The sequence below is a fragment of the Suillus subaureus genome (assembly GCF_016647635.1).
Source record: "Suillus subaureus strain MN1 chromosome Unknown BJ212scaffold_13, whole genome shotgun sequence".
Classification (NCBI taxonomy): domain Eukaryota; kingdom Fungi; phylum Basidiomycota; class Agaricomycetes; order Boletales; family Suillaceae; genus Suillus; species Suillus subaureus.
The window spans coordinates 6,119-33,309 of NW_024538569.1; the positions used below are offsets into that span (position 1 = coordinate 6,119).

General features: G+C 46.2%; 11 protein-coding genes across 11 annotated transcripts; 4 read left to right on the forward strand and 7 right to left on the reverse strand.

Moving 5' to 3' along the window:
* Positions 1-893: 893 nt before the first annotated feature.
* BJ212DRAFT_1480047 (uncharacterized protein) lies at positions 894-1,369 on the reverse strand (the record flags this gene model as incomplete). Its single annotated transcript, XM_041339999.1, has 2 exons — positions 894-1,220; positions 1,268-1,369. The coding sequence occupies 2 exons, from the start codon at positions 1,367-1,369 to the stop codon at positions 894-896; spliced, it is 429 nt and encodes a 142-aa protein (XP_041193719.1).
* Positions 1,370-3,709: 2,340 nt separating this feature from the next.
* BJ212DRAFT_1446610 (uncharacterized protein) lies at positions 3,710-4,860 on the forward strand (the record flags this gene model as incomplete). Its single annotated transcript, XM_041338277.1, has 4 exons — positions 3,710-3,997; positions 4,108-4,158; positions 4,205-4,430; positions 4,532-4,860. The coding sequence occupies 4 exons, from the start codon at positions 3,710-3,712 to the stop codon at positions 4,858-4,860; spliced, it is 894 nt and encodes a 297-aa protein (XP_041193720.1).
* Positions 4,861-6,002: 1,142 nt separating this feature from the next.
* BJ212DRAFT_1270202 (uncharacterized protein) lies at positions 6,003-6,224 on the reverse strand (the record flags this gene model as incomplete). Its single annotated transcript, XM_041330864.1, has 1 exon — positions 6,003-6,224. The coding sequence occupies one exon, from the start codon at positions 6,222-6,224 to the stop codon at positions 6,003-6,005; it is 222 nt and encodes a 73-aa protein (XP_041193721.1).
* A 2,087-nt stretch (positions 6,225-8,311) lies between these two features.
* Positions 8,312-9,276, reverse strand: BJ212DRAFT_1299045 (uncharacterized protein; the record flags this gene model as incomplete). Its single annotated transcript, XM_041332784.1, has 6 exons — positions 8,312-8,484; positions 8,536-8,659; positions 8,863-8,881; positions 8,941-9,039; positions 9,088-9,203; positions 9,259-9,276. The coding sequence occupies 6 exons, from the start codon at positions 9,274-9,276 to the stop codon at positions 8,312-8,314; spliced, it is 549 nt and encodes a 182-aa protein (XP_041193722.1).
* A 1,261-nt stretch (positions 9,277-10,537) lies between these two features.
* On the reverse strand, positions 10,538-13,248 carry BJ212DRAFT_1446611 (P-loop containing nucleoside triphosphate hydrolase protein; the record flags this gene model as incomplete). Its single annotated transcript, XM_041338278.1, has 7 exons — positions 10,538-10,752; positions 10,803-10,974; positions 11,029-11,177; positions 11,375-11,658; positions 11,711-12,309; positions 12,364-12,531; positions 12,583-13,248. The coding sequence occupies 7 exons, from the start codon at positions 13,246-13,248 to the stop codon at positions 10,538-10,540; spliced, it is 2,253 nt and encodes a 750-aa protein (XP_041193723.1).
* A 1,259-nt stretch (positions 13,249-14,507) lies between these two features.
* Positions 14,508-15,556, forward strand: BJ212DRAFT_135321 (uncharacterized protein). Its single transcript, XM_041335579.1, has 3 exons — positions 14,508-14,726; positions 14,782-15,264; positions 15,330-15,556. The coding sequence occupies exons 1-3, from the start codon at positions 14,715-14,717 to the stop codon at positions 15,522-15,524; spliced, it is 690 nt and encodes a 229-aa protein (XP_041193724.1). The 5' UTR covers positions 14,508-14,714; the 3' UTR covers positions 15,525-15,556.
* BJ212DRAFT_1499832 (uncharacterized protein) lies at positions 15,351-17,711 on the reverse strand (the record flags this gene model as incomplete). The annotated part of the gene is made up of 5 exons (XM_041341569.1): positions 15,351-16,132; positions 16,165-16,656; positions 16,712-16,809; positions 16,859-17,046; positions 17,100-17,711. 5 exons carry the CDS (start codon positions 17,709-17,711, stop codon positions 15,588-15,590), a joined length of 1,935 nt encoding a protein of 644 aa, XP_041193725.1. The 3' UTR covers positions 15,351-15,587.
* Positions 17,712-18,980: 1,269 nt separating this feature from the next.
* Positions 18,981-20,135, forward strand: BJ212DRAFT_135370 (uncharacterized protein). The gene has a single exon (XM_041335602.1). The coding sequence runs from the start codon at positions 19,180-19,182 to the stop codon at positions 20,053-20,055; it is 876 nt and encodes a 291-aa protein (XP_041193726.1). The 5' UTR covers positions 18,981-19,179; the 3' UTR covers positions 20,056-20,135.
* Position 20,136: 1 nt separating this feature from the next.
* BJ212DRAFT_135327 (uncharacterized protein) lies at positions 20,137-22,027 on the forward strand. The gene has a single exon (XM_041335584.1). The coding sequence runs from the start codon at positions 20,217-20,219 to the stop codon at positions 21,723-21,725; it is 1,509 nt and encodes a 502-aa protein (XP_041193727.1). The 5' UTR covers positions 20,137-20,216; the 3' UTR covers positions 21,726-22,027.
* Positions 22,028-22,704: 677 nt separating this feature from the next.
* Positions 22,705-23,429, reverse strand: BJ212DRAFT_1480054 (uncharacterized protein; the record flags this gene model as incomplete). Its single annotated transcript, XM_041340000.1, has 2 exons — positions 22,705-23,353; positions 23,398-23,429. The coding sequence occupies 2 exons, from the start codon at positions 23,427-23,429 to the stop codon at positions 22,705-22,707; spliced, it is 681 nt and encodes a 226-aa protein (XP_041193728.1).
* Positions 23,430-24,155: 726 nt separating this feature from the next.
* BJ212DRAFT_1480055 (uncharacterized protein) lies at positions 24,156-24,737 on the reverse strand (the record flags this gene model as incomplete). The annotated part of the gene is made up of 2 exons (XM_041340001.1): positions 24,156-24,525; positions 24,589-24,737. 2 exons carry the CDS (start codon positions 24,735-24,737, stop codon positions 24,156-24,158), a joined length of 519 nt encoding a protein of 172 aa, XP_041193729.1.
* Between the last annotated feature and the right edge of the window lie 2,454 nt (positions 24,738-27,191).

Here is a 27,191-nt window from a genome sequence, read left to right on the forward strand (position 1 = left end):
AGTCATGATTTTGTAAGCCTTATGTCTCCACCATATCTCCACCGATTTCCACGGTGTAGGGCTCAAATGAAAGCCCTGAAGCCATACTACAATGTGGTATAAGCATGTCCTTGAGGCATTTGTTCGTTCTCACACAATATCATAGATAGTGAAAAATGTCAAAACATGCGGACAGTTTTTTGAGCCACTGTACCAATGTGTTTCTGCATGCTCATACATAGCCTTACTCCTTTGCTTACTGATCCTCTCAGATAGCCTTTAGTATATAACCCCTGTACAACTACAGTAGAGTCCTCAGTCTGAATATCACCTTAGACTTGCCCAATCTTCTTCTGGACTTCAGTCCATCTGAGTTTGTCCTTTTCCATAAGGCCTAGGGATGGACTCCCTAGGCCAGAATTCCGGACCTTCGGATTTGTCCCCTATGTCTCTGTCCCAAGTCTAGGGATTGCTTCCCTAGGCTGGAGTCTTGCCTTTCCGGCACTTATCCTCTTTCCAGACTTAGGTCCACTTCCTGTCCCTCTGACTCTACCTTAGGGTAGTCTACCTCCATTTGCTTCTACATTGGACTTCGTCCAATGTAGCCCCTATTCCTTCTGGACCTCCAGACCTCCTGTCTTCTGTACCTCCAGGCATCCTGTCCTTCAGATGTTCCACCCTCCATACCTTCGGACGTTCTGTCCTCCTAACCCTCGGACATCCTGCCCTCTGTACCTTCAGACATCCTGTCCTTCTGTCCTCTGTCATCCTGTCCTCCTGTCCTCCGGACCCTCAGACCTCCTATCCTTCCATCCTGTTTCCTGTAGAAGTATTACCTTGCAGTGGGAACTCTCCTGAGCACTTCCTGTGTTCCTCTGGAACTCTCCTGCGCTCCTCCGGACTTTGTCGGACCATCATTGGACCTCATATGAAATGAAGGGCACATACTCAGGTAAGGGGCACAGTGTATGAGCTGAGGCCAAGCCCCTCTGAGTCAGTCTCTCTCTCCTTTGAGCAACATGGTTCTTAACATCTTGAAGGACTGGCTCATCAGCATTAAGGGATGGCTGCTGTGGATCATACAAAAGCATTTTTGGGGACTTGTGCATCTCCAAGCTATACAGAGACAGTAAGTGATTGTGCGACCATTCAGCCCATAATAGATTGAGCTGGTTGCAGGCAATAGACCGAAGCTCTGTCAATGTGACATTAAGTCCAATATGCATATCACGTTCAATATTCTAAAAAAATTGTGAGTATATGGTTGGGCAAGCTAGGGTTCACATACACCAACCAATACTGTCCCTGACTTGCCTTCAGGTTTAAGGTGATGAAGAGCAACATGGATTGTCACTTGGTGTGTGCCTCCTGATGATGCTGCCAGGGCCATCCTGTTGCAATGTAACTGATGGACTGCATGATTGGGTGTGTACCTGATGCTAGCAATAGGACCTAGTAATAGACCAGTGAAAATGTCACTTCAACTAGACATCAAAAGAAAGCCCCAAACTATTTGCTTTTACCTGATACACAAGGTGGCAGTGGTGGAGGGAGCATTTTTCCCTGTCCACTGGAGCAGACTTGACCACCTTGAAATGATGGTGGTGGAGCAAGACTGAAATGCTGACTGGGAAAGTGATTTTCTGTCATAATCAACTCAAGTCAGCTTGGCAATGTTGACTTCATGTATTGGGAACATGTACACCTCCTTGCTGGGCAGCTGAGGTTGCTTTCACCAGCTCATGTTGCAATGGCCCAGGATGATCTATGGCAGCTGTAAAATCTACAATAATGAGCATAATGTTCAATTCTGCAGGTTGACAAGTCACCTATCCTCAAACTACTACTTTTCTGAGTCTGCTCAGACATTTTGTGCTGTTCATAATGCTTTGCACAGCTAGGGCAGCATGTACAACCAGATCCATCTTTATCACAAATATATGTAAATGGAAAAGTTGAGTCGAAGCGAGTGTTGCAGTGTTGACAAAGTTGTCATGCAGTTGGATTTACAGGAGTAAATCCAGCCATGATTGATATCTGAGCTTGAGGACTTGGAGTTGCAGTGTAAAATGCAGGAGGAATCAGTCAACAGGCAGATGAAGATGAAACTTTTTTTATTTGCCTCTTGCCTTAGAATCATGACACCTGAGGTTCCACTGTCAGTCGTTCAGAGCTCATGTGTCAATGTGCAATTCTCAGTTACAGGTGAGTGTGTCAACCCTTGGTTCCGTCACCATTGGATCAACAGTGAGGGTCACAGTGAAACTAGGTTCTTTGGGAAACAATTACTCAATCACATTGCTAGCAAACATATGAAAGGTACATTACAAAAGCTCATCATCAGTTCAATCAAACTCATAGAAATCTGACTCTGCATCACCTGATTCCTCATCTGAGATCTTCTCAGTACCCATATCACTGCCCAGACCACTACCTTCAACAAACAGTGGCAAATCTACAATAGGTAAGTCCTCAGAGCCAATAAGGTTGTCCCCATTGCAAGGAAGTGGGAGTTGCACTGCAAGAAGTTTGTGAATCCCTTCATCCTGTTCAATTGATTGGAAACACATCAGAAGGTCAGCATAGATATTCCAGACATTGTCCCCAGTTACCAGAGGTGAGCCAAGCTCCACCATGAATACAGAGACTTGTTGAGAAAACTCTTGCAGAACTAGGAGAAAGACAGGGTGATCCAGAGGAGCATATATCTGTCACATAGCATCAAGTGAAGAATGGTCAACTTTCACCTAGGAAGAATGCACCTTTCAATCAATGACAAGACACAAAGATAGCCAGTACTTAGGGCCTGTTTGGCAACCATTTGTTTGTGTCCATTTGCATCCATTTTCGTTTGAAATGGAAAAACGTGTTCAGCGATGTGTTTGTTTCACTAGATATCTGTCACTGTCATATGCCATTCTGGACCCTCAACTCTAAATCCACTTCTCCAGATATCTGGATCCAAGATCTGGATCTCCAATGATCTGATCTATCTTTATCTTCCTTGTGGAATCCAAACTCTATATCAGTGCCCAACCCCATTTAGACTTCCCCTGTCTCCGGACTCCAGTTAACTATGTTTCCCTTCTGATTATTGATCCATTACATACATTTCATTTCTGATATGCATTATTGGTGATCTGTCTTACTTACTAATAGACTTTGCATATGCTTCGTACATAGCCTTTGTGTTTGCTGACTGATTCCTATATGATACCTACAGTATATAAACCTCCTGTAACTCTTGGAAATACTTCAGTTCAAATATCATCTTAGTTCCTGCTCATTCCTGTGTCCTCCAGACTCAAGACAAGTCTCTTGTCATATTCTGAGTCTTAGGATTGTATCCTAGACTACATCTCTGGCTCTACCTTGGGGTAGTCTATCCCCTGTTAATTTCTAGTCTGGACGCCTTATCCACTTGTCCAAGTAACATCTGGACATCCATCAGATTTATCTCATGTTTCAGATCTGGACATCCATTATCTGCCCTAGTCAAATCCCAGAAACTCTGGACAACTATTCTAGCCCCCAGAAATTAAGGGCACATACTCAGGAAAGGCACACAGCATACAAGCTGAGGCCAAGCCCTTGTGATCCAACCCCCTTGAGCACATGACCTTAACAGTCATGCTGCATAATGTGGTGTCACACTAGTACTCATTTGCTCACTCTAGTCAATCAAATATCCCACTGTCCCTACTCTGTCAACTACTACCAGTCTACTACCATGGCAATCTCTCTCTCATCAGATACCAAGGAGAACATCAATTCACTGCAGGAACCTCAAGATCAGGCTATCAGTACCAGGAAGATTCCATGGAATGCAAAGTGGCTTTCAGGAGATGATGCAACACTCCTTGACTCTCTCAAGACCTTTGCTGATGGAAACTCAGCTGATAATGGCACCTTCAAGTCTGCAGTATTTACAGCTGCTGCTAAGGCCCTCAAAGACAGCCACAAAACCAGTGGGGGTGCTCTGAAAACTTCGAAAAGTTGCTCACATTGTTGGGCCACTGTAAGTAGCATTTTTCCTCCATTTTCATGCTGATTTATTGTCTATAGTTGAAGGCCAACTGTCTTGTTGTCCAAAAACTATGAGAGCTGTCCGGATTTGGATGGGACAAGACAAGAAAGATTGTCATTGCCAGTGACAAAGTGTGGGATGATTACCTCAAAGTAAGCTTTCATATTTTGTTCATTTCTTGACTAAATTGCTATTTAGGCTCATCCTGAAGCCAAGGTTTGGTGTTCAACACCATTTCCCCTCTATGATGACATTGTTGTGCTCATAGATGGGTGTCATGCCATGGGTGATGGGGCACTACACATCAATAGTGTTGGACACAAGACAAGCCCTCCATGGCCAAGCACACTTGTTCTCGATGACAAGGATGATGTCTTTGTAGGTGAGGATGGTGAGTCTGAATCAGCTGATGAGAAAGTGGTATGTACATCAACTTGCTTGCTTTATTGTCTGACTTGAATTTACACCAGTCTGCACCTATTTCATATACTCCATGTGTTCTGAAATATGGACATGCTCCTTTAGTATCACCAACTTCAACCAGAGTCCATAAAAAATGTTCCCATGCAAAGCTGACTGGTCCAGCAGCAATTCTTGGAGTAGCTGATGCTCTCAAGTCTGTTGCTACATCTTTCACTGCTCCTACTAATTTTCTCAATGATGTTCCCAGTACTCTGAAACATCATATTAATGCCATCCAGGCTGTTTGTACTGATGCTTCCTTATCTTCTGACAAATGTGCCAAGGTTGTTGTTCTATTTACCAAGGATGTAGCTATTGCAGATGCCTACACTGCCATTTCAGGTGTCCCTCTCCATTCTATGTACATTTGTCTTGAACTCAGAAAAATGTAGACAGCTTTTCCTAGTTCTCATTTGCAGTATACTCAATATACTGAGCCCACATTGCTTCTGCTATATCATCTCATTTTTGTCCTGCCCTTGTCCTTTCTGCTGGCATGATTTGATGACTGAAATCCTCTGGTACAGCCTGAACAGCCTGATCAGTGCCCACCTCTCTCTCCTCATCTCCTTCCTCATTATCATCTGGATTGTGAACATGGATGAAATTGTGTAAGACACAGAGGGCAGGAACCAGCTTTGTCTGTACCACAAGGCTGTATTCTGGGGCAGCAACCATTAGCTGGAATTGACACTTCACCACACCAAAAATGCATTCAATAACATTTCAGGCCTAGGCATGTCATAGGTTGAATAGTTCTTGGCAATTCTTTGGTCTAGTTATTTTTCAGCATTTTTTAAACAGTTGATCAATAGAAAAAAATCATACCTTTGACTTGAACAGCCCCATTCCTTGAGGTGATAGTGCACACCATGATATGGAACCAAGAGTGAGTCACATAATGGAAACCCTACATCAGCAAGGTAGCAGAGATTCAGGGGGATGGGAAAGTCAGTTTGCCAAGCATCATTGTATATGTGGCTGTCAGCTGCACTTCCCTCCCATCCTGCAAGGACATATGAAAAGTGCATGTCAAATGTGCATGCAGCAAGGACATTTTGTGAGAGGCAGCCCTTTTAATTGTGGTAGTGAGCAGTCAGGGCATCATTGGGAACAAAAGTATCAATGTGCGTCCCATCAATTGCACCCTGACAGTGCTGAAAAAATGGGTAGAGCTTAGGATTACTGTGAATCTCAGGGGGGACTATGTCATTGGGTGGTAGGCTGACATAGCACTGATAAAAGCATGGTGATACTACCATGTCTAGAAGATGAAGAAAAATCCTAATATTATGGTCACAGTGATAAATTAATCCTGCTGCATTTTAAATAGTAATATTGGGCACTCACTTTGAAATAGTATCTGCACTGTGCTGGAACTGTTCTTGCATGTCCTGATTTGTACTCCCAGTATGGCAGATTCGAAGAAAAATGGCAAGCTGTTCTTCAGAAGAGATATATCTTGAATGTGCAAGGTCTGCATATTGGCTGAGTTCATGGAGCAATTGGTGAAATACTGGCTGGGAAAGGCCCATCATATTATGGAAGTGACAGGATGTCCTGATAAGAGCTCCCAGACCCATGAATGGCCCATCAAGATAGAGTCATGCTGGGGAATCTTGTCAAAATAGGGCAAGGTGGCCACTGCCACTGCAGCAGCTGAAAATGCAGCAGCTAGCACTGCAGCTCTCTTTCTGCAGGTGTGGGTTGCCTTAAGAGAGACTTTGAGGGCCTTTCTCTTCCATGATGAAGTCATACTAGTAGTAGTTGTAGAGCTCAAGCAGCAAACTGATGGTTATCATTGATTATCTACATGTTTGACAGTGTGTGACACCCATGGGAGCATCTGTTTCACTTCAACATCCATCCATTTCAAAATGAAACAAACCCAAACAAATGAAACGAGTGGTTGCCGAATGGGCCCTTACTGCAAAGTCATGAGAATCATATTCTTTGGCATGGTAGAATATGTCATTTGGACAACCATGTGGAAGGATCTTGTGGATATTATGGCAAGGTTTGACATGATTGAACCTTTCTGCAAAGAGATCAAGCTCATGCTGGAGCCATGGAATAAATGTACAGTGGCTCAAAAAACTGTCCACATGTTTTGACATTTTTCACTATCTATGATATTGTGTGAGAACAAACAAATGGCTCAAGGACATGCTTATAGCACATTGTAGTATGGCTTCAGGGCTTTCATTTGAGCCCTACACCGTGGGACTCGGTGGAGATATGGTGGAGATACAAGGCTTACAAAATCATGACTCATGTGGACAGTTTTTTGAGCACATATTAAAACTATATAAATCATCATTTATGACACCATAACAATCATGCCATCATTAAATAAATTATAAAGTGGTGTCATTATGTCATTTTAAAACCATATCTAACTATACAAACCAAAAATTTCCATATGTCATGGTTATATTCACCATGAAAGCCACCCCCCCTGCTCAAAGGGATAATATCCTCTCTCTTTCCTATTCTGGCCTCTCTGCTTGTCAAATTTCCTCTAGAACTGGAGTATGCAAGTCCACTGTGGCCAAGTTCATCAAAGAAAGTCACACAGACAAGGAAAACTTCTGTGAAGGGCATCCATCCAAGCTCACCTCTACTGATAGGAGGGCTATTATTCAACATATCACTACAGGAAAGGCTGATAATGCTGTCCAGGTCACCTATTACATCAATTCCATCATCACATTCCCTGTCTCTTCACACACTGTGAGAAACATTCTCAAGACAGCTCATCTCAGGTCAGCAACAAGGAAGAAAAGGCTCTCCTCTCTATCACACATATGCAGAGAGGACTAGCACCCTTCTTTTTTCACATATATACCTTGCCATCTGACCCAATCCTATTTATTGTGGTCTTATATGATCATATAACATGCTTCCAGTCCATGTAATCCAATTCTGATGGGCTAAGGCAAAGGTTAGTCATCTCTGTTTATGTGTGATAGAGAGGAGAGCCTTTTCTTCCTTGTTGCTGACCTGAGATGAGCTGTCTTGAGAATGTTTCTCACAGTGTGTGAAGAGACAGGGAATGTGATGATGGAATTGATGTAATAGGTGACCTGGACAGCATTATCAGCCTTTCCTGTAGTGATATGCTGAATAATAGCCCTCCTATCAGTAGAGGTGAGCTTGGATGGATGCCCTTCACAGAAGTTTTCCTTGTCTGTGTGACTTTCTTTGATGAACTTGGCCACAGTGGACTTGCATACTCCAGTTCTAGAGGAAATTTGACAAGCAGAGAGGCCAGAATAGGAAAGAGAGAGGATATTATCCCTTTGAGCAGGGGGGGTGGCTTTCATGGTGAATATAACCATGACATATGGAAATTTTTGGTTTGTATAGTTAGATATGGTTTTAAAATGACATAATGACACCACTTTATAATTTATTTAATGGTGGCATAATTGTTATGGTGTCATAAATGATGATTTATATAGTTTTAATATGTGCTCAAAAAACTGTCCACATGAGTCATGATTTTGTAAGCCTTGTATCTCCACCATATCTCCTCTGATTCTCACGATGTGGTGCTCAATCCAAAGCCCTGAAGCAGCACTACAATATGGTATCAGCATGTCACTGAGGTCTTTATGTATTCTCACACAACATTGTAAATAGTAAAAAATGCAAAAACATGTGGACAGTTTTTTGAGCCACTGTATAATGAAAAACAAGCCTTGAATACTTGATGCTTAGTGCTCAGTGAGAAAGAAAGAAATTAATACAGTACTGCTACCTTTCCAAGGCATCATCAGGATTATAGATTCCCATGGTGAAGCCATATTCTAGAATATCTTCAAATCCTGGAGTCCAGCATCATTGTAATTGGCTCCAAAATATTTCAGGCTTGATGTTGTGATGTTGGCCCTTGAATTTGTGTTGTAAAGTGTGGGCAAGAGCTGGATCTTGCATATGACAAAGTAAGGTGTGACCATTAGCGATGCCATTATTTTCGCTTCCAGGGTCATTCTGGGTTACAAGGGGCATGGCTAGTAAAACCATGTTTCAGTTGGCGAGTGTAGTGAGATAGTCATGCTCACCACCAAGGGCTTGTACAGTATCACAGTACCATCCACAAATAAGACAGGGGTTACAGTTGGTCCACCAGATCTTGATCCAAAGTATGCATCCTGAAAAAGGCTTGACTGCAACATGCAGGAAGAGCTGAAATCAGCACCACTTGTTGTGTTGATCAAATACCCAAATATCATTGACACCTGCAGTCCAGTAAACACTCCTCTTCAGGCATCAACTCTTGTGAGCTTGAACATCTGCCTGATGGTGGAGATTCATGTAGTGAAGAATCAACTTTCTTTTCACAAAATACTACATGTGTCATTACAGAAATCCAAATAAAGAAAACACACCTTGACACAGTAATCTTTTCTTCATGTATGAGGGTTTGCCTCATGTCATGTGAACCCTGCTTTGGGAACTGTGCTCACACTCGCTCAATTGTAGGACCAATACTTGTGATGGTATGGGCTTGCCCATGAGCAGACTTCAGCCCCCACTGAGAGCGCTGCTTTTTCAGGAGGTCAATCCTAGGTCATGTATCAAGCATGCTTTCAGCTAGAAAAAAAAGAACTCACAAAACATTGTATGCATCAGTATCATAGTGTTTGCATAGGTGGGAAATGATTTCGGTGTTACTGTACCCCTTTGCCATGAAATCCTCAATAATTGGCCTGATGAGATCATCAGGAGCCTGAATAAGCGAAAATCAGCTGGGAATGGACTACTAGCACAGACACACTACTTACAGGCAGGAACTTGACCATTCTTTCCAAGTGCATTCAGCATCTGTGAAAGTAATTCAGCAGGAGAGACAGATGGCTTTGGACCATCCATTTAAACATCATTGCTCAAAATTTGTCTGTGGGTTTGAGGAGGTCCTTGGTTACAGTCTGAGACCTTCTGGTCCTGGATCATCTTCCTTCTGAATCCAATGAACAGTTTTGAAGCTTCTGTCCTCAGATCATTGACTGTTCACTCTGTCCTGTTCAGGTTCCGGCCATCTTAGTTGGTTAGGGGATGGTGAATGGTAAGTAGTGCAGAAAGTCATGTTGTTGTGATGGAAATGCCTGGGCAGCACGACAGTTATTAGTCATGTTAAATTTCACTCAATGTCATTACCACTGATTCCTGACTGCTATTAAGTGCCTCTGCAAACAGCGGCAGAACTAATGTTGTTATCGAGTGGCGGAAGTTGAACGTTGAACTGTGATTAGAATTAGACAAGCAGATGGTATATTCAGCGCTACCCAACACCATATGTGGTGACTGTGACATTTGAGATGTGTTCTTGGTAAATACAACAGTAAATACAACGGACTTTGAAAATATACGCGGCAGCACGGCAAATCGAACCGTCACCAAAGATCCACCATATGACTGAGGCTCAGAACATCATCTACCTCAAGTCACCGCCATCGTTACTTTATTGCCACTGACGACCCTCCCGCTGGTCGATCCCACATGGGTGGTACGGTCCCTCTGCGCAACTCACCTTGGGCGGCGCCACCCTGAGGAGGCTCTAGCGGGACCTTCGTGGATAGTCTTTTCCAAAGACTCTATCACGCACTCTCCTCTACTTGTCTTCGCGTCTGCCTCTTACTACTTCCCTTCCCCGCACGTTCGCGATGCGGAACATTTCCCATGCTAGAAGCCAAAGCGAAACATTGGTGTATTGCTATTCGTTACCGACGCCACCTTGCAGTCTAGTGCCCCTCGGTATAAATCAGAGCAGAGATATAAATTGGAGTTTTAATAAGGTATGGTGGTGGTAGACTTTTACTTTCTTCGCCTCGAAGTCCCTGTGGACTTTGAGTACCGCTATTGACGCGCACACCAGGTACAAGTTCCCATACGGATGTGGTTCAATATAAAGAGTCACTGTACAACGTAAACGCTGACTTGTAGCATGTACATACACCAATTGCCATATAATAAAAAATGCAGTGCAATATGCGACAAGAAAGTTTCGAAACCCAACCAAGAAGTGCGATGTAAATAGTTCAAATCACCTTAAGATGCCACTGACTATATGTCCAACCAGGCATCAGGGCCCATGGCAACAGCGAGCTGCCCGACCAACGTGCCTGCCGCTTTACCCTTCGTCACGAAATCATGGTTCGTGCAAATGATCATGCTTTTCTTGCATCGTGTCAGCATGACGTTCGTCCTACGCGCGTTCGTCAAAAACCCTACGCCCTGGGTACGGACTAGAGAGACGATTATGTGGTCTTCCTCGTTTCCTGCGGTGACCGTCAATGAGATCCTCCCACTATGTCAAGGAACTACTTGCCTTGGAAGGAGTCCACATTGAAGCATGTGTCTTCCCATGGAAGCTTCGCTAATTCAAGCTGCTTTTCTATCATAGACCTCTGAGCATCATACGGGGTGATGATCCTGAACTGCTTGCCCTGCTCGTGGTATATACGGGCAAGCTCGATAATTATGATTATCTCTTGTGGGTTCTAATGCAAACGATGTGAGGCTGGCATATCACGAAGTCAGGAGGAGAAACATACTATCCAGCTATTTCCCGCTTTCTGCTCCTGACCCCCTTGGACATTCAAGAAACGACATGCTGCCTTGCTGTTGATGTCGTGCACGGTCATCAATTTCTGATTGTATACATGACGGGAAATGAAGTTGCCAATGACGAGTGGCATACGGTCTGGGATCCGGGGTTGAAACGACGAAGAGAAGAAGTCGAGATACGAACTTACACTGGGTATTCAAGAAGTGTGCCCGCTTTCTGAGGTGCGGGAACTCAAAAATGCTTTGTAGCTTCCCAACGTCGTCTTGACCGAATGGTGCCACTGATATACAAGTCAGTACAGTGAAACGATGGAATAACTTCCCGGGTCTCACGTTGCTTGTCGTCACCGATGAACACCATTTTTTGGAGGTTATGCTGGAAACGCTGAAGCAGCGGCAGGTAGTCTCCCACTTCTATTTGGCTCGCCTCATCAAATATTACGGTTTGAACCGGAACTTGACGAGTAAATTCTTCGATGCGAGGATTAGACAACATACTCAATGTGCAAAGTATGACTCTTGTGTCAAGCAAAAGCCGACTAACGGCCACAGGCCCACCACCAAACATGTCGGATCGTATAAAACAGTGTTCCAGTCTCTCGTAGAGGTGTTCATGCCTGCAACACGAGAATTCAGTATGACGGAGATAGCGAAGAAGGTGCGACGTACCAGTCATAATGGAAGTCTTTGGATACCAGAAGCTTGAATTCGCGGAAGCCAACCTTGTCAAGCTTTTCTGCGATATTCTTGACAGCGACGTTCGACTGTGCCACAAGCCAAACTGTGCGATCCTTGTGCCCAGTCCTGACGATACTGTCGACACTGGCCGCTATGACTGTTGTTTTGCCAGTACCAGGAGGACCTTGGATAAGCAATACACGATCTCTGTCGGCTTGCGAGATAATTCGCTCCACTGCTTCATACTGCGAATGGTCCAATGTACCGCTCGGATCGTAAACGAATGATGGGCTGGAAGTACCCCCAGTTAGAGGAGGCCATGAGATCTTCAATGAAGGTGCCCAGATACTACAGAAGAATGGGAAATGGGTCAACATGATGGTGCCTTGAAGCGCCTTTAGCACTACAAATTCTCTGTACGATTCGGCGGCTGTCAAGTCTTCTTTCCCAATGGTGGTCACACGGAGGACCTTGCCCGAAGCATGTATAGCGCCTTTGACATCGATTTGAGCCTGTCGTCCGTTGATATGACGTGCGTGACCAGCGATCGTTGACAACCGATCTCCTTTCTGCGTTTCGATGTGAATGACCTGTGAGCGCGAACATTCAGAGTCGATTGTATAATGTCTCATAAATGTACACACCTGATCTCTGTTTTTCATGATGCGCGTTCTGAAGCGAGTGCACTCAAGGTTGACATTACCGGCTTTGGAGATGCTAAAGCCGCCTTGGACGTTGTTGACGAATTTCGTTGGCTTCAAAGACTCCAAAATTTCAGCATCGCGAGAAATCTTGGCGAGGGCGCTCAGATGCTGCACGATGGATTAGAAGGAGGGGTCTATGGCGTGACAAGATTTACATACAACATCGGGCATCGCGTCTGTGGCGATTCGAGATATGCCAGCAAATCTGGACGCCATGTAAGGAAACGCAACAGTGCGGCATGTTGCCCAGGCTTGGAGCGCCACATCATTGGTTGTTGCGTCCCCTTCTCTATGAGAAAAGAGAACTTTTACGTTCTGCTTCTGGAGTAAGAGTTCGCCGCCTAAGGCGTCCATAGTTGCTTCGAGGGAGCGCCGATCGCTAACAGACACCGACAGGATGTCAACTGCGGTATTGATGCGAAGAGATAGGTCTAGGTAGAGACCAAGTACAATCCTGTCTATCCTGTACCCATAAAGTCGGATGTCAGGATCACACAATATTCGGTCTTGTATGAGGGTGCGCCCTGGGGAAACCGGAGGGTGTTGTTCCTGGCCTTTCTTCTTCTGCTGGTGCTGCAGATTCTGTTTCTTTGCAGCAAAGAAGTGGACGACGAGCGCTCTGGTGAGCGTGGCAAATGCTAAAGACGAAAGAGTACAATCAGTGCGATACGTGGCCGCCACCCCAACAGCACCGCCTTGAGCTGAGTCGATAAGACGCTGCAAGGCTAGAGAAGAAACACTGTTCTCGTCAACGTCTTCAACAGTTATGGGCCCATGATGAGCCTTATAAACGTTCTGTTGCAGAGTGAAGGATGTGTGGGTCATGGATGTAAAAGATAGAGAGAGAAAGCGCACAATGTCAACGCTACGAAAGTGAAGATGAATGAACCGTCATCCAAGGTCACAGCTATTTATTGCTGGATGAGCGTCTACTGTCAATGAATTGTAACGGCGTTTTACACCAAGTCAGCAGTGATTAGGGGGACAAGGAACCACGCATAGGCTGTGCTTGAACTTTGAAGAACAATGTACGAAGTGATACTTTTGTGTGTCCAGTATCCCAGACTTCAGATCAACTAGATTTGCTTGACATCCAACGCCATTCAGCGTTATTTTGTATCCAACTTGTAGGTGCAAACAATATTGGGCTGAGTTTCCGCTTGAGCAATTGAAGCCCTGGTGTGACAAGTCAATTCAATTTCGAGAAAACGCGGGTATCGTCCCCGACCCGTGGAAGAGGGCTTTGACGGACATCATCGATTATCGGTCATCACCCAGTCGTGGAGAATACGGCGTGTCTTTTCAGAGTCGACTCAGAATGCCTGCGTTTGTGATTCGTGAATAATTTGTAGTTTGTATCTAGATGAAATCTAGATCACGGTCTCGTGCTAACGAGTCTCTGGAAGAAAGGGGGGGAGGAGATCTTGCATGCGAACTTCAGAAAAGTGCGGAAGTCGCGCCTCCCAGGTGTGTGTTGGGTGCAGACAGACTAAAGTACAGACTGAGGTAGCGTATGCTACGAGGGAAATCAGCACATCAGTTCAAAACCAAAAGTCCAAGGATAACGTTTGAATGGTACGTCGTTGCAGAGGGTGCGAATCAGCAAAGTCATCCTTGCGGTCAAAAGCAGTCAAACCGTAACCAGTAAGCAAATAATTACCGTACAAGGAATATGCGGGTACATCATGCACCCGCCAGTGCTGTGTGACGCGCGACGCTACGTAGCTCACCGTTGAAGACAATGAGAACGTGCAGACAGTGACACAATAGGCCGGGGCTCTACTAAAGGTACCACGTGATCGACTTTTGTAAGTTCTGAGAGGCCACGTGGATGACTCTTGAGAATGAATTAGCAAAAACTCCCTATTGTAGTTCATGGTGACCTCAGCCTCTGATAACACTAGCTCTACACACTCCCCGACTGGTCTGAAGACAGCCAAACATCGAACGCCCTGACCTTTAGCCTGTAAATGGAAGTGGTACGAAATAACACATTATTATTGTGAAACAGGCCTGCTTTTGTATGCATAATAGTATGCTATGGCCTAGTGATGGCATCGTCCCACAAATAGTGCTGCCCAGCCACTATGCCTCGCGGCCCACCACGAGGTTGGATGGCCAAAGCGGATGGGCTTAGGGAATCCGGACGGTCTCGTAAGTATTGGTTCTTACCATCAAAACTGACGTATAACGCTTGCAAGGCAGCTTCATACTCTTCCGAGTCATAGGCTCTCAGAAGGCTAATTAAGCAGCATTTGAACTGCAACCCAACCATCGTTGAGATTCGCAAAATGCAATTGCAGGTGAGTTTCACATCCAGATCCGCTTGTCACGAATGCAGGCCTGACCGAGACCCAGAGCATCATAGACTACCCCAAGCCACCAGCCATCGTTACTTTGTTGCTACTAACGACCCTCCCGCTGGTCGATCCCACATGGGTGGTACGGTCTCTCTGCGCAACTCACCTTGGGAGGCGCCTTCTCCGAGGCAGGACCTTCGTGGACAGTCTGTTCCAAAGACTCTATCACGCACTCTCCTCTACTTGTCTTCGCGTCCGCCTCTTACTTCCATTCCCCGCACGTTCGCGATGCGGAACATTCCCCACGCTAGAAGCGGAAGCGAAATATTGGTGCATTGCTGCTCGCTACCGACGCCACCTTGCACAATCTAGTGCCCGTCGACCGCCGCATGAGACGTCCGAGATACCTCTCGTGACGTATTATACCCCACGTCTTCTGCCTCAATACCGTGATGTACGACATCCCGATGATGGAGGCGGTGAATTTTGCATATCAGCCAAAACGTTTTGCAAGTGGCATAGGATGGTATTTCGGGGACCGGTGAGTCCTTCATCTGACACTGCTGCTCAGAAGAAGTAATGCCTGCTTGGTGTTTGGGATTGAAGCATCACCCAACTCTTGCCCAAGCAGCTATGCGCATGAAGTATCATTCTCACGGAGACCTGAAAGAAATGCAGCGAATTGCGCGACTTCTGCCAGACGAGCAGGTATTACGCCGGCCGTGGTCGCCAAAATATAGCAGACTTTGGAAGAGATGGCTGGACAACAAAGGTCCAGATATAGTTATCGTGTTTGAGTGATGTACTTTTGATGCGACGGCAATTGCTGTAATACTGGTTGTAGTGTACTTTTATTTGTATACTTCACATTTGGGCCTTTCGCATGAGATTTCTCCTCACCCTCCTGCGCTCGCCGCCCAAGCCTTCACTCTTACCCCATTGCAAATATGGCACACGGCCCTTCTCTACACCCGCAACCCCTTCATTCGCGTCCGTAAAATCGAGCATTCCCCAGATAGGCAGCTCCAGCTCACCCTTGACGATCACCCGACAACGCGCAAGGACAGCGGGCGGAACCGGGGTGAGGATATGCATGTGCGATGAACTAGGCGAGATAGCACGAATGAGGGCAAGGCCATGGCAAGTGGAGGTTGAGGGTGCAAGCGGATGTCTAGCCTGGGCATATGGCAATTCCCGGGCGCCACAAGGGTCCAGATACACTGGATCTTCAGTTCCAGGCTCGCATTCAACAAGGCCAACGATCGCGCCGTTTAAGACATTGGAGATCTCCAAGGGAATTACGTCCTCGTATCCTGCACCGATCAAGATGACCTGGTCAAATGCCTGGCTCCAGTCCACCTCGTACGGATACCGGGCACAGAGAGGATGAGAGGTCTCCCATTTGGTTGCTGTCATTTGATGAAGTGGAGCAGATAGAGACGAAATGGCGCGGATGTAAAGGATGGAAAGATAGCATGGAAATAAGACAGGATGTTCAAGTTGCGCTGGTCGACGGCGTTAAAATGCGTATTTGTTAAATTCGGTGAAATTGCTTCAAGGGTATACTGGAACGCCTTGCTCGGCGCAGGCTGGTTGTAAAGAGTATCATAGGCTGGCGGAGCAGTTGGCCAACCTTTCTCTTCTGGACCGATGATCTCGAATACATGAGTAGGCTCGGCAAGTTCCTCGATCTTGGCATTCAGGTCAGCACCGAGACCCTTGGTCCACCCCATTGTATTGATCACTAGGGGAGTGACGTCGGTTACCCGCGTGTCAATCGACTCGTCATCGGGCATGGAAGTTTGAACCTCGAGCTTGTACGTTTCGAGGAGCGCTTCAACGGCCGCAAGATAGTGTGCCGGACTGCACCGCGGTGAAGTTGCTCCAACGTAGTGGGCTCGGTATGGAAGATTAGGATGCGTAAAAGGCGGACCTAAGATGCAAAGATATTTCAAGGGCTCTACTAGGTCGATATAGTGATTACTCACCAAATACCGGGTTGTCGATGACGTTTAGGGCAACCAAGCCTCCAGGTGTAAATTCGGATTGCCCCACGTCGCACTCGAGATACGCAACGCGCTGAAATCTATAAAGCACCGTCAGCAGTATTTATCTATGTTAAATTCCAAACACACCTCGCCAGAAGCCTATTCAAGAGCGTCCGAGCAAACGTGCTCTTTCCAGACTTTTTCGGACCCTTGACAACATACACCGAGAGGGGTATGGGATCTGCTGAAGATGGTGGTGTCTCTGCGGCGCTCAGGGCAAAACTCCATGATTCTGGTAGTATGAACGGCAGCACGTCCCTGGTGCTGTGCGTCACCTGTATGACAGAATAAATGATACTCCGCATACGTTCAAGAACAGCACACGTACCAAGCTCACGCCAGGCCGTATAACCTCTGCCGAGCTCCGCTGCCAACGCGAAGGTTCAAAAACTCCATCGAAGACGCGACATACACGTCCGAGACCTTCCACGCCTGTATCGAGCGATTGAATCGCTACTACAGCTCCGCCGTGATTATGTCTGATGCGAGGAGGAAGGGAATATATGCTCAAATCGGCATGTGCGTCCGACGAGGCGCATCGTAATATGGGAATCGGAGCAGAACGAGGGACGAATACATGATGAGCTATTTTTGAGGCAGACAACGTTACGCCGAGTATGGAAACAGACCCCTTCAAAACAGTAAGAGTGTATATCCCTAGAAGCGCGAGTGTTTCCTCCCGGTCGATGGAAAGCACCGAAGTCTCGTTTTGCAAGCCCAAGGCATTGGCTTCATCGGCAGAGAGCTCGTAAACGTTGAGATCCCTAGTGGGTCTGAACGTGGACAATTGGGAAGACTCGGATCTCGAAGGCTGGAGGTATAACGGTAATTCAACGGAAACAAGTGGATTTTGTGGTTCCTCAGCTTCTGAGTCATCAGATGAGTCCAAGACCAGCTTCGCTTGAACATCTGGCTCTGAATCTGAGCTCGACCCCAACATGATTACATCCTCTCCTCCCTCACCCATGTTCTTCGACTCGAAATACCGAGCGGTAGTTGGCACTCGCCCTGGAAGTATTTTTGCTTTCTTGCTATTCCGTGATGACTTTCCATTGACAGAACTAGATTTGCGTTTCGAGGGAGGATTTGGACGTTTTGGCTCGGAATTGGAATCCGGTGATGGTGTTGAAAACGTTGGCAGTGGTGAGGGCTGCTTAGAGCTGGAAGGCTGAGATGACTCTAGGGCGGCTTGTGCTGCCCTTCGTACTGCGATTGCACTGAGCATTGTAATGCTTTCAACAAAAACTCTGCGCAAACAACCCCATGCCCTAATCCGGCAAAGCGCCAATTCTTGGCGCAGGCTTCAATCTTCTCGAAACTCAGACACTTTCGAAGGGTGCTTGCACGATATGTATATGCCGAGTGTGTGACAGATGGGCGGCTGCGGGTATGGAACGGGTTTACTCATGTAAACCAAGGTTCGACTTTCAACTTATCCTTATCTTGGCGCCTCGCCTCGAGTCCCCGCTCAGCGCGGTGGTAGATATCAATCTCATATTGATCCCTCTCAAATCTAGACGCGGGTCAATTCAAACTTCTATCGCCTTCTGCAAGCGCTCACAATTGGTGGTAAACCTGTTTCGTTGGTGTCTAATCACTGAAGAGCCTTCCCGCATGGCTCTTGTACCAACTTCAATCGAAGGGCGACATGTTTCGAGATAGTGCTGGGAGGTCTGCGTGCCCTAGCCTATGCGATCGGTAGGTTCATGGTTTCATCTCATATCTTATCATGTACCCACGATGAAGTCCAGGTAAGTTCGTGCCTTGAATCTTCAGAATTCTACTATATCATGATATGGAAGTTAGTGCGCTTGTCGTGCGTTCATTTACTATAAATCAGTTTGGATTCAGCGCTCGATTCCTCAGCTCGAACCATTTCCCTTCTCGAACGGTTTCATCCTTAGGCCTTGCCAATGGAGCCAACCCCACGCCGAACCGATCCCAAGTGAGTACTGTTTCATTGCTACGTCACACTGGACCTGAGAATTAACTGCCATCATTCAAGTTCTGAAATCAGCCTTCTCGAGCAGATTCTTGAGGTCCTCCGGAACCCCACAAATGCCAAGGAGACAGCAAAGGATGCGCTTTCTAAATTTTGGGCAGCATACAAAATTGTGTCTGACGAGTACGACAACGACATGTTAGAGAGGTGCAATGAAAATATGCAGATAGTCCTGATCTTCGTACGTGAAACATGTCGTTATTTCAACAGCATCTAACACGAGTAACCGGCAGGCTGGTCTATTTGCCACTGTCAATACCGCCTTCATCATTGCAATGCAGCCAAATCCTATTGACACCACCAACGCTCTGTTGGTACAGCTTGTCCAGAACACATCGGATGGTCGTTCCATTACTCAGCCAACGATCCTTCCACGATCTACGGTTTCTCTTCTTCCAAATTCTGGATGCAGGCGCTTGCATATGCGAGCCTTGGATTTAATCTTCTCGCTGCCTATGGCGCTGTCATGGGAAAGCAATGGCTGGGTCACTATAAGACAAACCGTTTCGGTCATGGGTCTCTCCAAGACCGATGTCAGCAGAGGCACCGCAAGTTTCAGGAACTAAAGACGTGGCGGTTCGAAAATGTGTTGCAGTCATTCCCGGTTCTTCTACAGATCTCCCTGCTTCTATTTGGTCTGTCTCTTGGAGCCATGCTGTGGACGCAACAACGATTCATCTCCATCATTGTTATCGCGATGACTACTTTCGGTGGCCTTTGCCATGCCTTCATCATCACGGTGTCGTTGATATGTCCCGACAGTCCATTTCAGACCCCCGTCTCCTTGGTCATCCACGCTGTCTTTGGTCGTTTTCGTGCACGTGCGTCTCAGCATCAAGATAAAGATCCTGTCAAATCAGCCATGACATGGATCTTGCAGACCTCGGGAAGCCCTGATGTTGTTAGGTCGGTGGTCGAACTGATACCTACGATGTCGGGGTTGCCAGACGTGGATCTCGTGTCATTGTGCACAGATATTCGAGACATGTTCAAAGCATGTTTTGATCAGCATGGCATTCCGATATTACACGACAGCGCACTGGCATATGGGAAAGCGTTGATCTACTTCTCTTCCAATCATGATGGTGTGAGGCGTATACTCCACACAACCACATGGAAGTGGAATCTCTGGGAACGGTGGCGTGCCCTGTATCTACCTCAGACACTGGAGCAATGTAGAATTGCCTACCGCCGAATGGGCAATACCAATGATCCACATTTAAAGTTATCCTTCCAAGCAGACACCCATGTTGCTCTGCGTATGACTGTGGCTGCTGGTTAGACGATTTCGCCCATCCCAATGACAACACGTTGATTTGGAATGGTCGATTCCGATTGAAATCCAATTCGCCGGAATTTGATTGGTTGTTGGACTGCGCAGAGCACTTCCATAAAATTGTTGACATTGACGCAGCTGGGGACGCTCTGCTCTTGTTCAGTTGCATGCAGACAGAACCATCACGCCTTGTTGAGGACCGTATCGCTTCATTTTTGAATGACGATCAGTCACCTAGACTTCGCCATATCGCACTTCGTGCCGCCTGCCAAATAACCACCTGGCGAGAACTCTTCGACAAGTTCACTGATGAACTTCTTTGTCATCCGAGTCATTCCTTCTCTCATGCTGTTCTGAAGGCCATTTGTCCCATGGTCCCAAATGAACGCGACAAAGACGAATTTTATATCACCAATGCAATCAACCTGCTCAACTTCACCGAATGGCCCGAAGATAGTGATCTAGCGATCTCTCCCCTGCCCAAAATCCAGCGTCTTGTATACTTCGTTTTACCTGCGCCCAAGGTTGACGATCTCGCAATGTATACTCATTACTGCCGTGCCCTAATTCGTCACATGGGCAGAGATCAACCTGTTCAGTTCCGCTATTATGCCTCACGTATTGTCTGTAACGCCCGACAAGACCTTGTAAAGTTCATCACTGCTGCCGGAGCTGACGAGTCCTTACGAGACTCCGAGATCTGCCCAGCCCTCATCACCACACTTTTTACTTGCGGCAATGATTTGTTTGCCTTTATTCGCCAAGGTTATTGCGTCCCCTGTTTCCGTCTCGTCTTCACTCTTGCACAGAACCCCGACTGGCACCCTCACCTGATCCGGGATGGCTATATCGAAAAGTGGATTACAAACACATTCACTTCCAGTCATCTCGCTCAATGCCCTAGCACTCGCTCTCTCATTCGTTCTAGCTCTTACTCTCCTACTCGTTCTCATTCTCGCTTCCGCTCTCCTATTTGTATTATCCCTTCCCCTCCCACTCGTTCTCGTTCCAGCTCCCGCTCTCCCATTCGTATTATTCCGTCCCCTCCCACTCGTTCTCGTTCCAGCTCCCGCTCTCCCATTCGTATTATTCCGTCCCCTCCCACTCGTTCTCGTTCCAGCTCCCGCTCTGTCATTCGTACTTTCTATCACTCTCTCACTCGCTCTCGCTCTCGTTCTCGCTCCCACCCTCTCATTCCTACTGTCTATCACTCTCCCACTCGCTCTCGCTCTCGTTCTCGCTCCCGCCCTCTCATTCCTACTGTCTATCACTCTCGTCCTCGTCCTCGCTCCCGCTCTCCTATTCATCCTCGTTCTCGCACTCGCATCCGTTCTCGCTCTCGCATCCGTTCTCGTTCTCGCTCCCGCCCTCCTCTTCACACTATCCCTCGCATTCACGCTCCCTCTCCCCGCGCTCCCTCTCCCCCCCATCGGTATTCTTTCACCAACATTACTAGCAAAGAAGCTCGTTGTCTCTTTTACCTCGCTGGAATTTCCCTCCGTATTGCTCCCCCAGAGCAGGCCGCATCTTTCTTCAGCACCATCACAACTATGCATTGGTGGGACTTGATGAGGGTGCATGGTATATCATCGAGTCTTGCTCTTACAATGAGTTGGACGATGGCATCGAGAGCCTCCCAGCTCTTGTCAGGGGTACAGAATGGCACATGCCATTAGATGCTTCGAAGCTTGAGCTTGAATCGCTCAATAAATTGTTAGCCAAAACTCTTGACGTGTTACGACAACAACAAAGTCCAGATGAGAGTATCATATCTGCAGTAGCGGGTTTGCAGAGTATCGTATACGAGAGATTGGTGGCCTCACTTTCAGATAGTATGGACCTGGGGGTGTTTGGAGAACAAAGTGCAGAAGAGGCTCCAGATCTTCCGTCCCATGGATCTACATGATCACTTAGCCATTGCGTTGCCCAGCTTTTCCTTGTATTGTGTAATTCACTTCCCTCCAGTATGTAATCTTTGCACGATGTGGCATGTAAGATAACCTGCGATTCTTTATGTAGTCTTCAGTCTTCGACTTTTCTCCCCCGACGTTGGTTGTCATGTCCTCTTGAATTCAAACTGCGTTATCAGAGATCTAAATTACATCTTCGCGAGTCTCGAATACCCTGGAGTTCTGCCAAGTTCTGCCACCCCCCTTTCGCACTGAACATCAGCCCTTGGTAGCGAACGTTGAGTGAACGATGGTGTTCAAGTCGGACCTGAGACAACTGGGGATGAAACTTGTTTAGCTCGTTCGGGGTTCGCTGGGCCAACTGCGTTCCTCAGAAACCGTGGAGAAAGTCGATATTAGAGTGGAGGACACGATTTGCAACTCCGCATCGTCGGGCTGGGAGTACGGGAAGGGTCCAGGAGTGTAGGTGTAACGCAAATCGAGTCAATAAACGCCTGTGGAACAACTTATATTGTAAGGACGTTGCAGCCGCATCCCTCATTTCTCAAGTAGGGACAAGTAATTGTTACACATGCATGCGCACAAATCATGGTATGACGTGATTGTACACATGGCCTCAGCGTCTTGACGCCGACTCAACACTATTGCTGGAACCATAGAACAGCTGAGTTAAAAAATATTGAAGTGAGCATCTCAATCTGATAGGAACTTCCCAACACATGCCTTATGGATACACCCTGTGCTCTCAGTGACTTCTTGTATTTGAGTGACCCATCATGAGCCCTGGAGAGCTGGAATTGGTATGAGCTTCGTCTCGCAAATTCCGCCGAGCAGACAATGTTACACCGAGTATGAAAACAGACCCCTTCAAAATAGTAAGAGTGCATGCCCCTAGAAGTGCGAGGGTCTCCTCCCGGTCGATGGAAAGCACCGAAGTCTCGTTTTGCAAGCCCAAGGCACTGGCTTCATCGGCAGAGAGCTCGTAAACGTTGAGATCCCGAGTGGGTCTGAACGTGGACAATTGGGAAGATTCGGATCTCGAAGGCTGGAGGTATAACGGTAATTCAATGGAAACAAGTGGATTTTGTGTTTCCTCAGCTTCCGGGTCGTCAGATGAATCCAAAGCCAGCTTTGCTTGAACATCTGGCTCTGAATCTGAGCTCGACCTCAACATGATTACATCCTCTCCTCCCTCACCCATGTTCTTCGACTCGAAATACCGAGCGGTAGTTGGCACTCGCCCTGGAAGTATTTTTGCTTTCTTGCTATTCCGTGATAACTTTCCATTGACAGAATTAGATTTGCGTTTCGAGGGAGGATTTGGACGTTTTGGCTCGGAATTGGGATCCGGTGATGGCGTTGAAAGCGTTGGCAGCGGTGAGGGCTGCTTAGAGCTGACAACATCAGAGAATTCGTGAGTCTACCCAGGGTGCTTTACGTCGATTGCGGTGGTTTTCCGACGTTATACATGACTTTATATTCCAATACAAAGAAAACCTTTCCCAGTCCTCTGACACCACTGAAAACCTCATATCGTGATATGCGATTATTTAACCTATAAAGCTGAGTCATCATGCTGGGTTTCGAGATAACAATATAAAGCACGACAAGGTTGGATCATTAAAAGCGTCTATGACCAAATGTGCCCTTCCGTTTGAAGGATTATATTCCAAGAAACATCGACGTAATGCGAGTTCCAAATGTTGTCATCGCTATCCAGTGGCACCGCTTCTGTTTTGAGGTAACGAAATATGCCCTTCCGGTCGAAGAATTATATTCCGAGAAATACATTTATCACGCAAGCTCCATGTTTTGTCATCACTATCAAGTGTCCATCGCCTCTTCAGGTAAAAAGTGTTCCCTTCCAGTTACGACATGGCAAACTTGAATTTACGTCCTTTCAAGTACTAGTACTACTGGGCCTTTCACCTTCAAGTTCTCCTCCATGCTGCCAGTGAGCCCAATGCGCAGTTGCCTCGTCATACCTGGATCATGCAGGATGATTCTGTCACACTGAAATTGACAAGTGAACTCTGCGCTAGTCTCAGTGAGCCTGACTCACTGCCTGATGAGCAGCCAATCATGGTGCTTGCATGATTCACTGTACTATGAGCGAGCGTTCAGTGAGTATCATCTGGGAGGCCATGTGTGGTACAAACTAAGTTGAAATTGGGCAGCAGAATTTCTACTAGTGAATTAAAATCTATAGTATTCATCATCCTGGTCCTCGTCTGACTCCAGCGCAGAAGCTGGCTCTTCATCTTCATCAGCACCCATAGTACTGCCATCATCCTTGCTGCTGTCACTGTTAGTACTTTCCCCATCGTCTTGCTTGTCCTCATCTTCATCACCGTTATCTTCCTCATCCTCATCGACTCTTAGTGCATGTTCACCATCCTTGGGTGCTTCACTTGCTGCCTCACCATCATGGTCTAGCTCATCTTCACAACTGAATGATTCATCCTGGTATTCACTCTGATGATGTCTGACTGCTGAGGAATCATATTGAATCTCATGTCCAATGCCCATTCCAATGAATCTTGTGAACATATCTCGATCTGCAAAGCTGCGAAGAAAAGTGAGCATAGGTTTATGGCATGGTAGTGGCAATTTTGCCTTACATATTTACATAAAGGAATGACCAGTCATTGATTTCACCTTGACCTCTTGCAAGAGATGGTCCGCATCTGAGGAGGGCATCTGAATGTCCATCTGAAAAGGCTGGAATGAGGTGGCATCCACGGATAACCAGTGATGGGTCAAGGAAGCCAAAGGCATCAGGAAATCGTGAGTTTACTTAATCCTTACTTATTTCAACCTTTTCCCACTTATTTACAATGGACCTACTTTTTTTCTGAAATTTGACAGCTGCTTCAAAATTGAGTATTCCAATATGTTTGTTGGGCCTGAGAGACATCTTTCATTGCATAAGACTAACAATTAATGACTAGTATGAAGCTTGAGTGACATATTAGTGCTGATGATTTTCTTTCTTAAATGTTCTCTTGAGGTACCATCTTGCAAATTGAGAGTCCAATAATTTTATAGCACACATTTATGATGATTGCTAACAGATTCTGATAGTTCAGTTGGGACCAGGTGGTGATTTAAGAATAATAAGTAGATCCATTTGAAATAAGTGGGAAAAGTTCGAAATAAGTAAGGATTAAGTAAACTCATGATTTCCTGATGGGCATCATTGTCAGTCTCAGGGATGAATCTGACCTTGGGTAGACATGCTTCTTTGAGGCCCCAGTGATAGGTAGGATCCACTCCAAGCCATCGAACCCAAAGCACTTCCAAACTTTGAGATGAATGGTTTTGTGCTTGTGATCTGGTATGCAACACCTGGATGTGAAAGGCCCATAACACCTGCGCATACCAGAAAGGATGTGCATCCTTGTGTTCTTCCCTTGACAATGTCATGACATTGCAGTTGTACCCTGGTCTCATAGAGTCTTGGTCACGTCACATATCATAGGTGGTGTAATTGACCCAAAAACGACACAGTTGTTGGACATGAGATAGATTGTTGATGAAGCATAGGTCATTCCTTTCTGAATCCGAAAATATACACTCATTGCTGTCATACTCAAGTTCTAGTATACAAGACAAGAGGTGATTCTTTAGCTTTGGGATGAAGTCCTGTTATACAATATGTGAGTCAGACAACATAAGCAAAAGATTCACTCTTACTTTGATGGCAGGATCGTGTGAATGGTCACCAAGGAAAGTTGTGAGATTGAGGATGTTGACCCAGGAATCTGAAAGATGGTGGTGGAGTTCTGGAACATTTGCAATAGGATCCTTTATTTCAACATTCTGCTGCTGCTGCCTGAAGTGTGTGTGCTGCCTCTCATGCTTTGCTATTTGTGTTGGTACATCTTGTTTGTTGGTCATCCTATAAAATCTCTTGATGAGGTGGTGCACCACCTCTCCCTGCATCAAAGTGAGCCAGGAACACACATAATTGAACAATGCCCCTACCATCTGTGTAGTATAAGAATTGGTGGTGCTGAACAATCTTATAGAGTGTATGTAGTCTCCAAGGGCATGTAACTTGTAGGTAAAAAGGTTAAATGATTTTGGTCAAGGTCCAGTCCATTCAGCTACTTTGGGTCTCAATTGAGATTCAAAGTCATGTTGTCTCTGGCAATGGGCAGCCATCTTGCTAGGGAGTTCTGTGGTTCGAAAAGCTGAGCAAGTATATGTGTGGAACCTTTGAAGTTGAGTTCCCAGCCTTCAGAGTGACTGGTCCAGTAAATGAAGTGTCTGTTAAGGTCATACTCAAAGGGTAACTAGATCTGAAGGGCTTCAGCCTCAGCTCATGCGCTGTGCCCCTTACCCGAGTATTGCCCCTTATTTCAGGAAGGCAAGACTAGTGTGTCCAGAAGGTTGGATGAGTAGCGTAATGGATCTGGATGACTTCTGGATGAGGGATAAGTATTGTAAGGCTAATCTGGACGAGTCCAGACTAGAAACTAATGGTAATGGACTGTCGGGGACAGAGGCAGATATGGATAGACTATAGGAATCAATCCTAAGTCTCGGAGGGTGACAAGAGTAGAGGTACTCAAGTCCGGAGGACAGGAATGAGTAGAACTAAGATGATATTCAAACTGAGGTACTACAGAAAGTTACAGGAGGTTATATACTATAGGTATCTAATGGAATGATCAATCAGCAGAGTCCAAGGCTATGTACGAAGCATGTGGATAGTCTATTGGTAAGTAGAAACGGATCACAAATCATGAAACGGAAATGAAACATAGGTAGCGGATAAGGGAGCAGGATGGATATACAGATAACTGAAATACTGGAGTTAGGGGGTTACCAAAAGGAGACGAGCGCTGGTTGTGGATTTGGATGAGTTGTGGACCAGACCGGACAAGTGGAACAGATTGGATGACAAGATGTTGGAGGGAGATAAGATGTGGATAGGATCAGAGATAAGATGTGGATCTGAGATGAGATAAGGGTTGGATCTGAGGTCTGGATATGTGGATATGACAGTGTCTCATTGGAGTGGAGACGCATCTTGGCCAGGGTGTGCCATTCAGCCATGTGAAACAAGAGAACCCTAATAATACCATCATGTTCCCCTGGGAAAAGTCCCTCAAAAGTGGGTATGGCACACTGGAACCATAAGCTAATTCAAACACATTGTGCATAAGATGTAAAGCTACCTGAAGCATGTCCTTAAAATGTTGAGTGACTCACTGTCTCATTGAT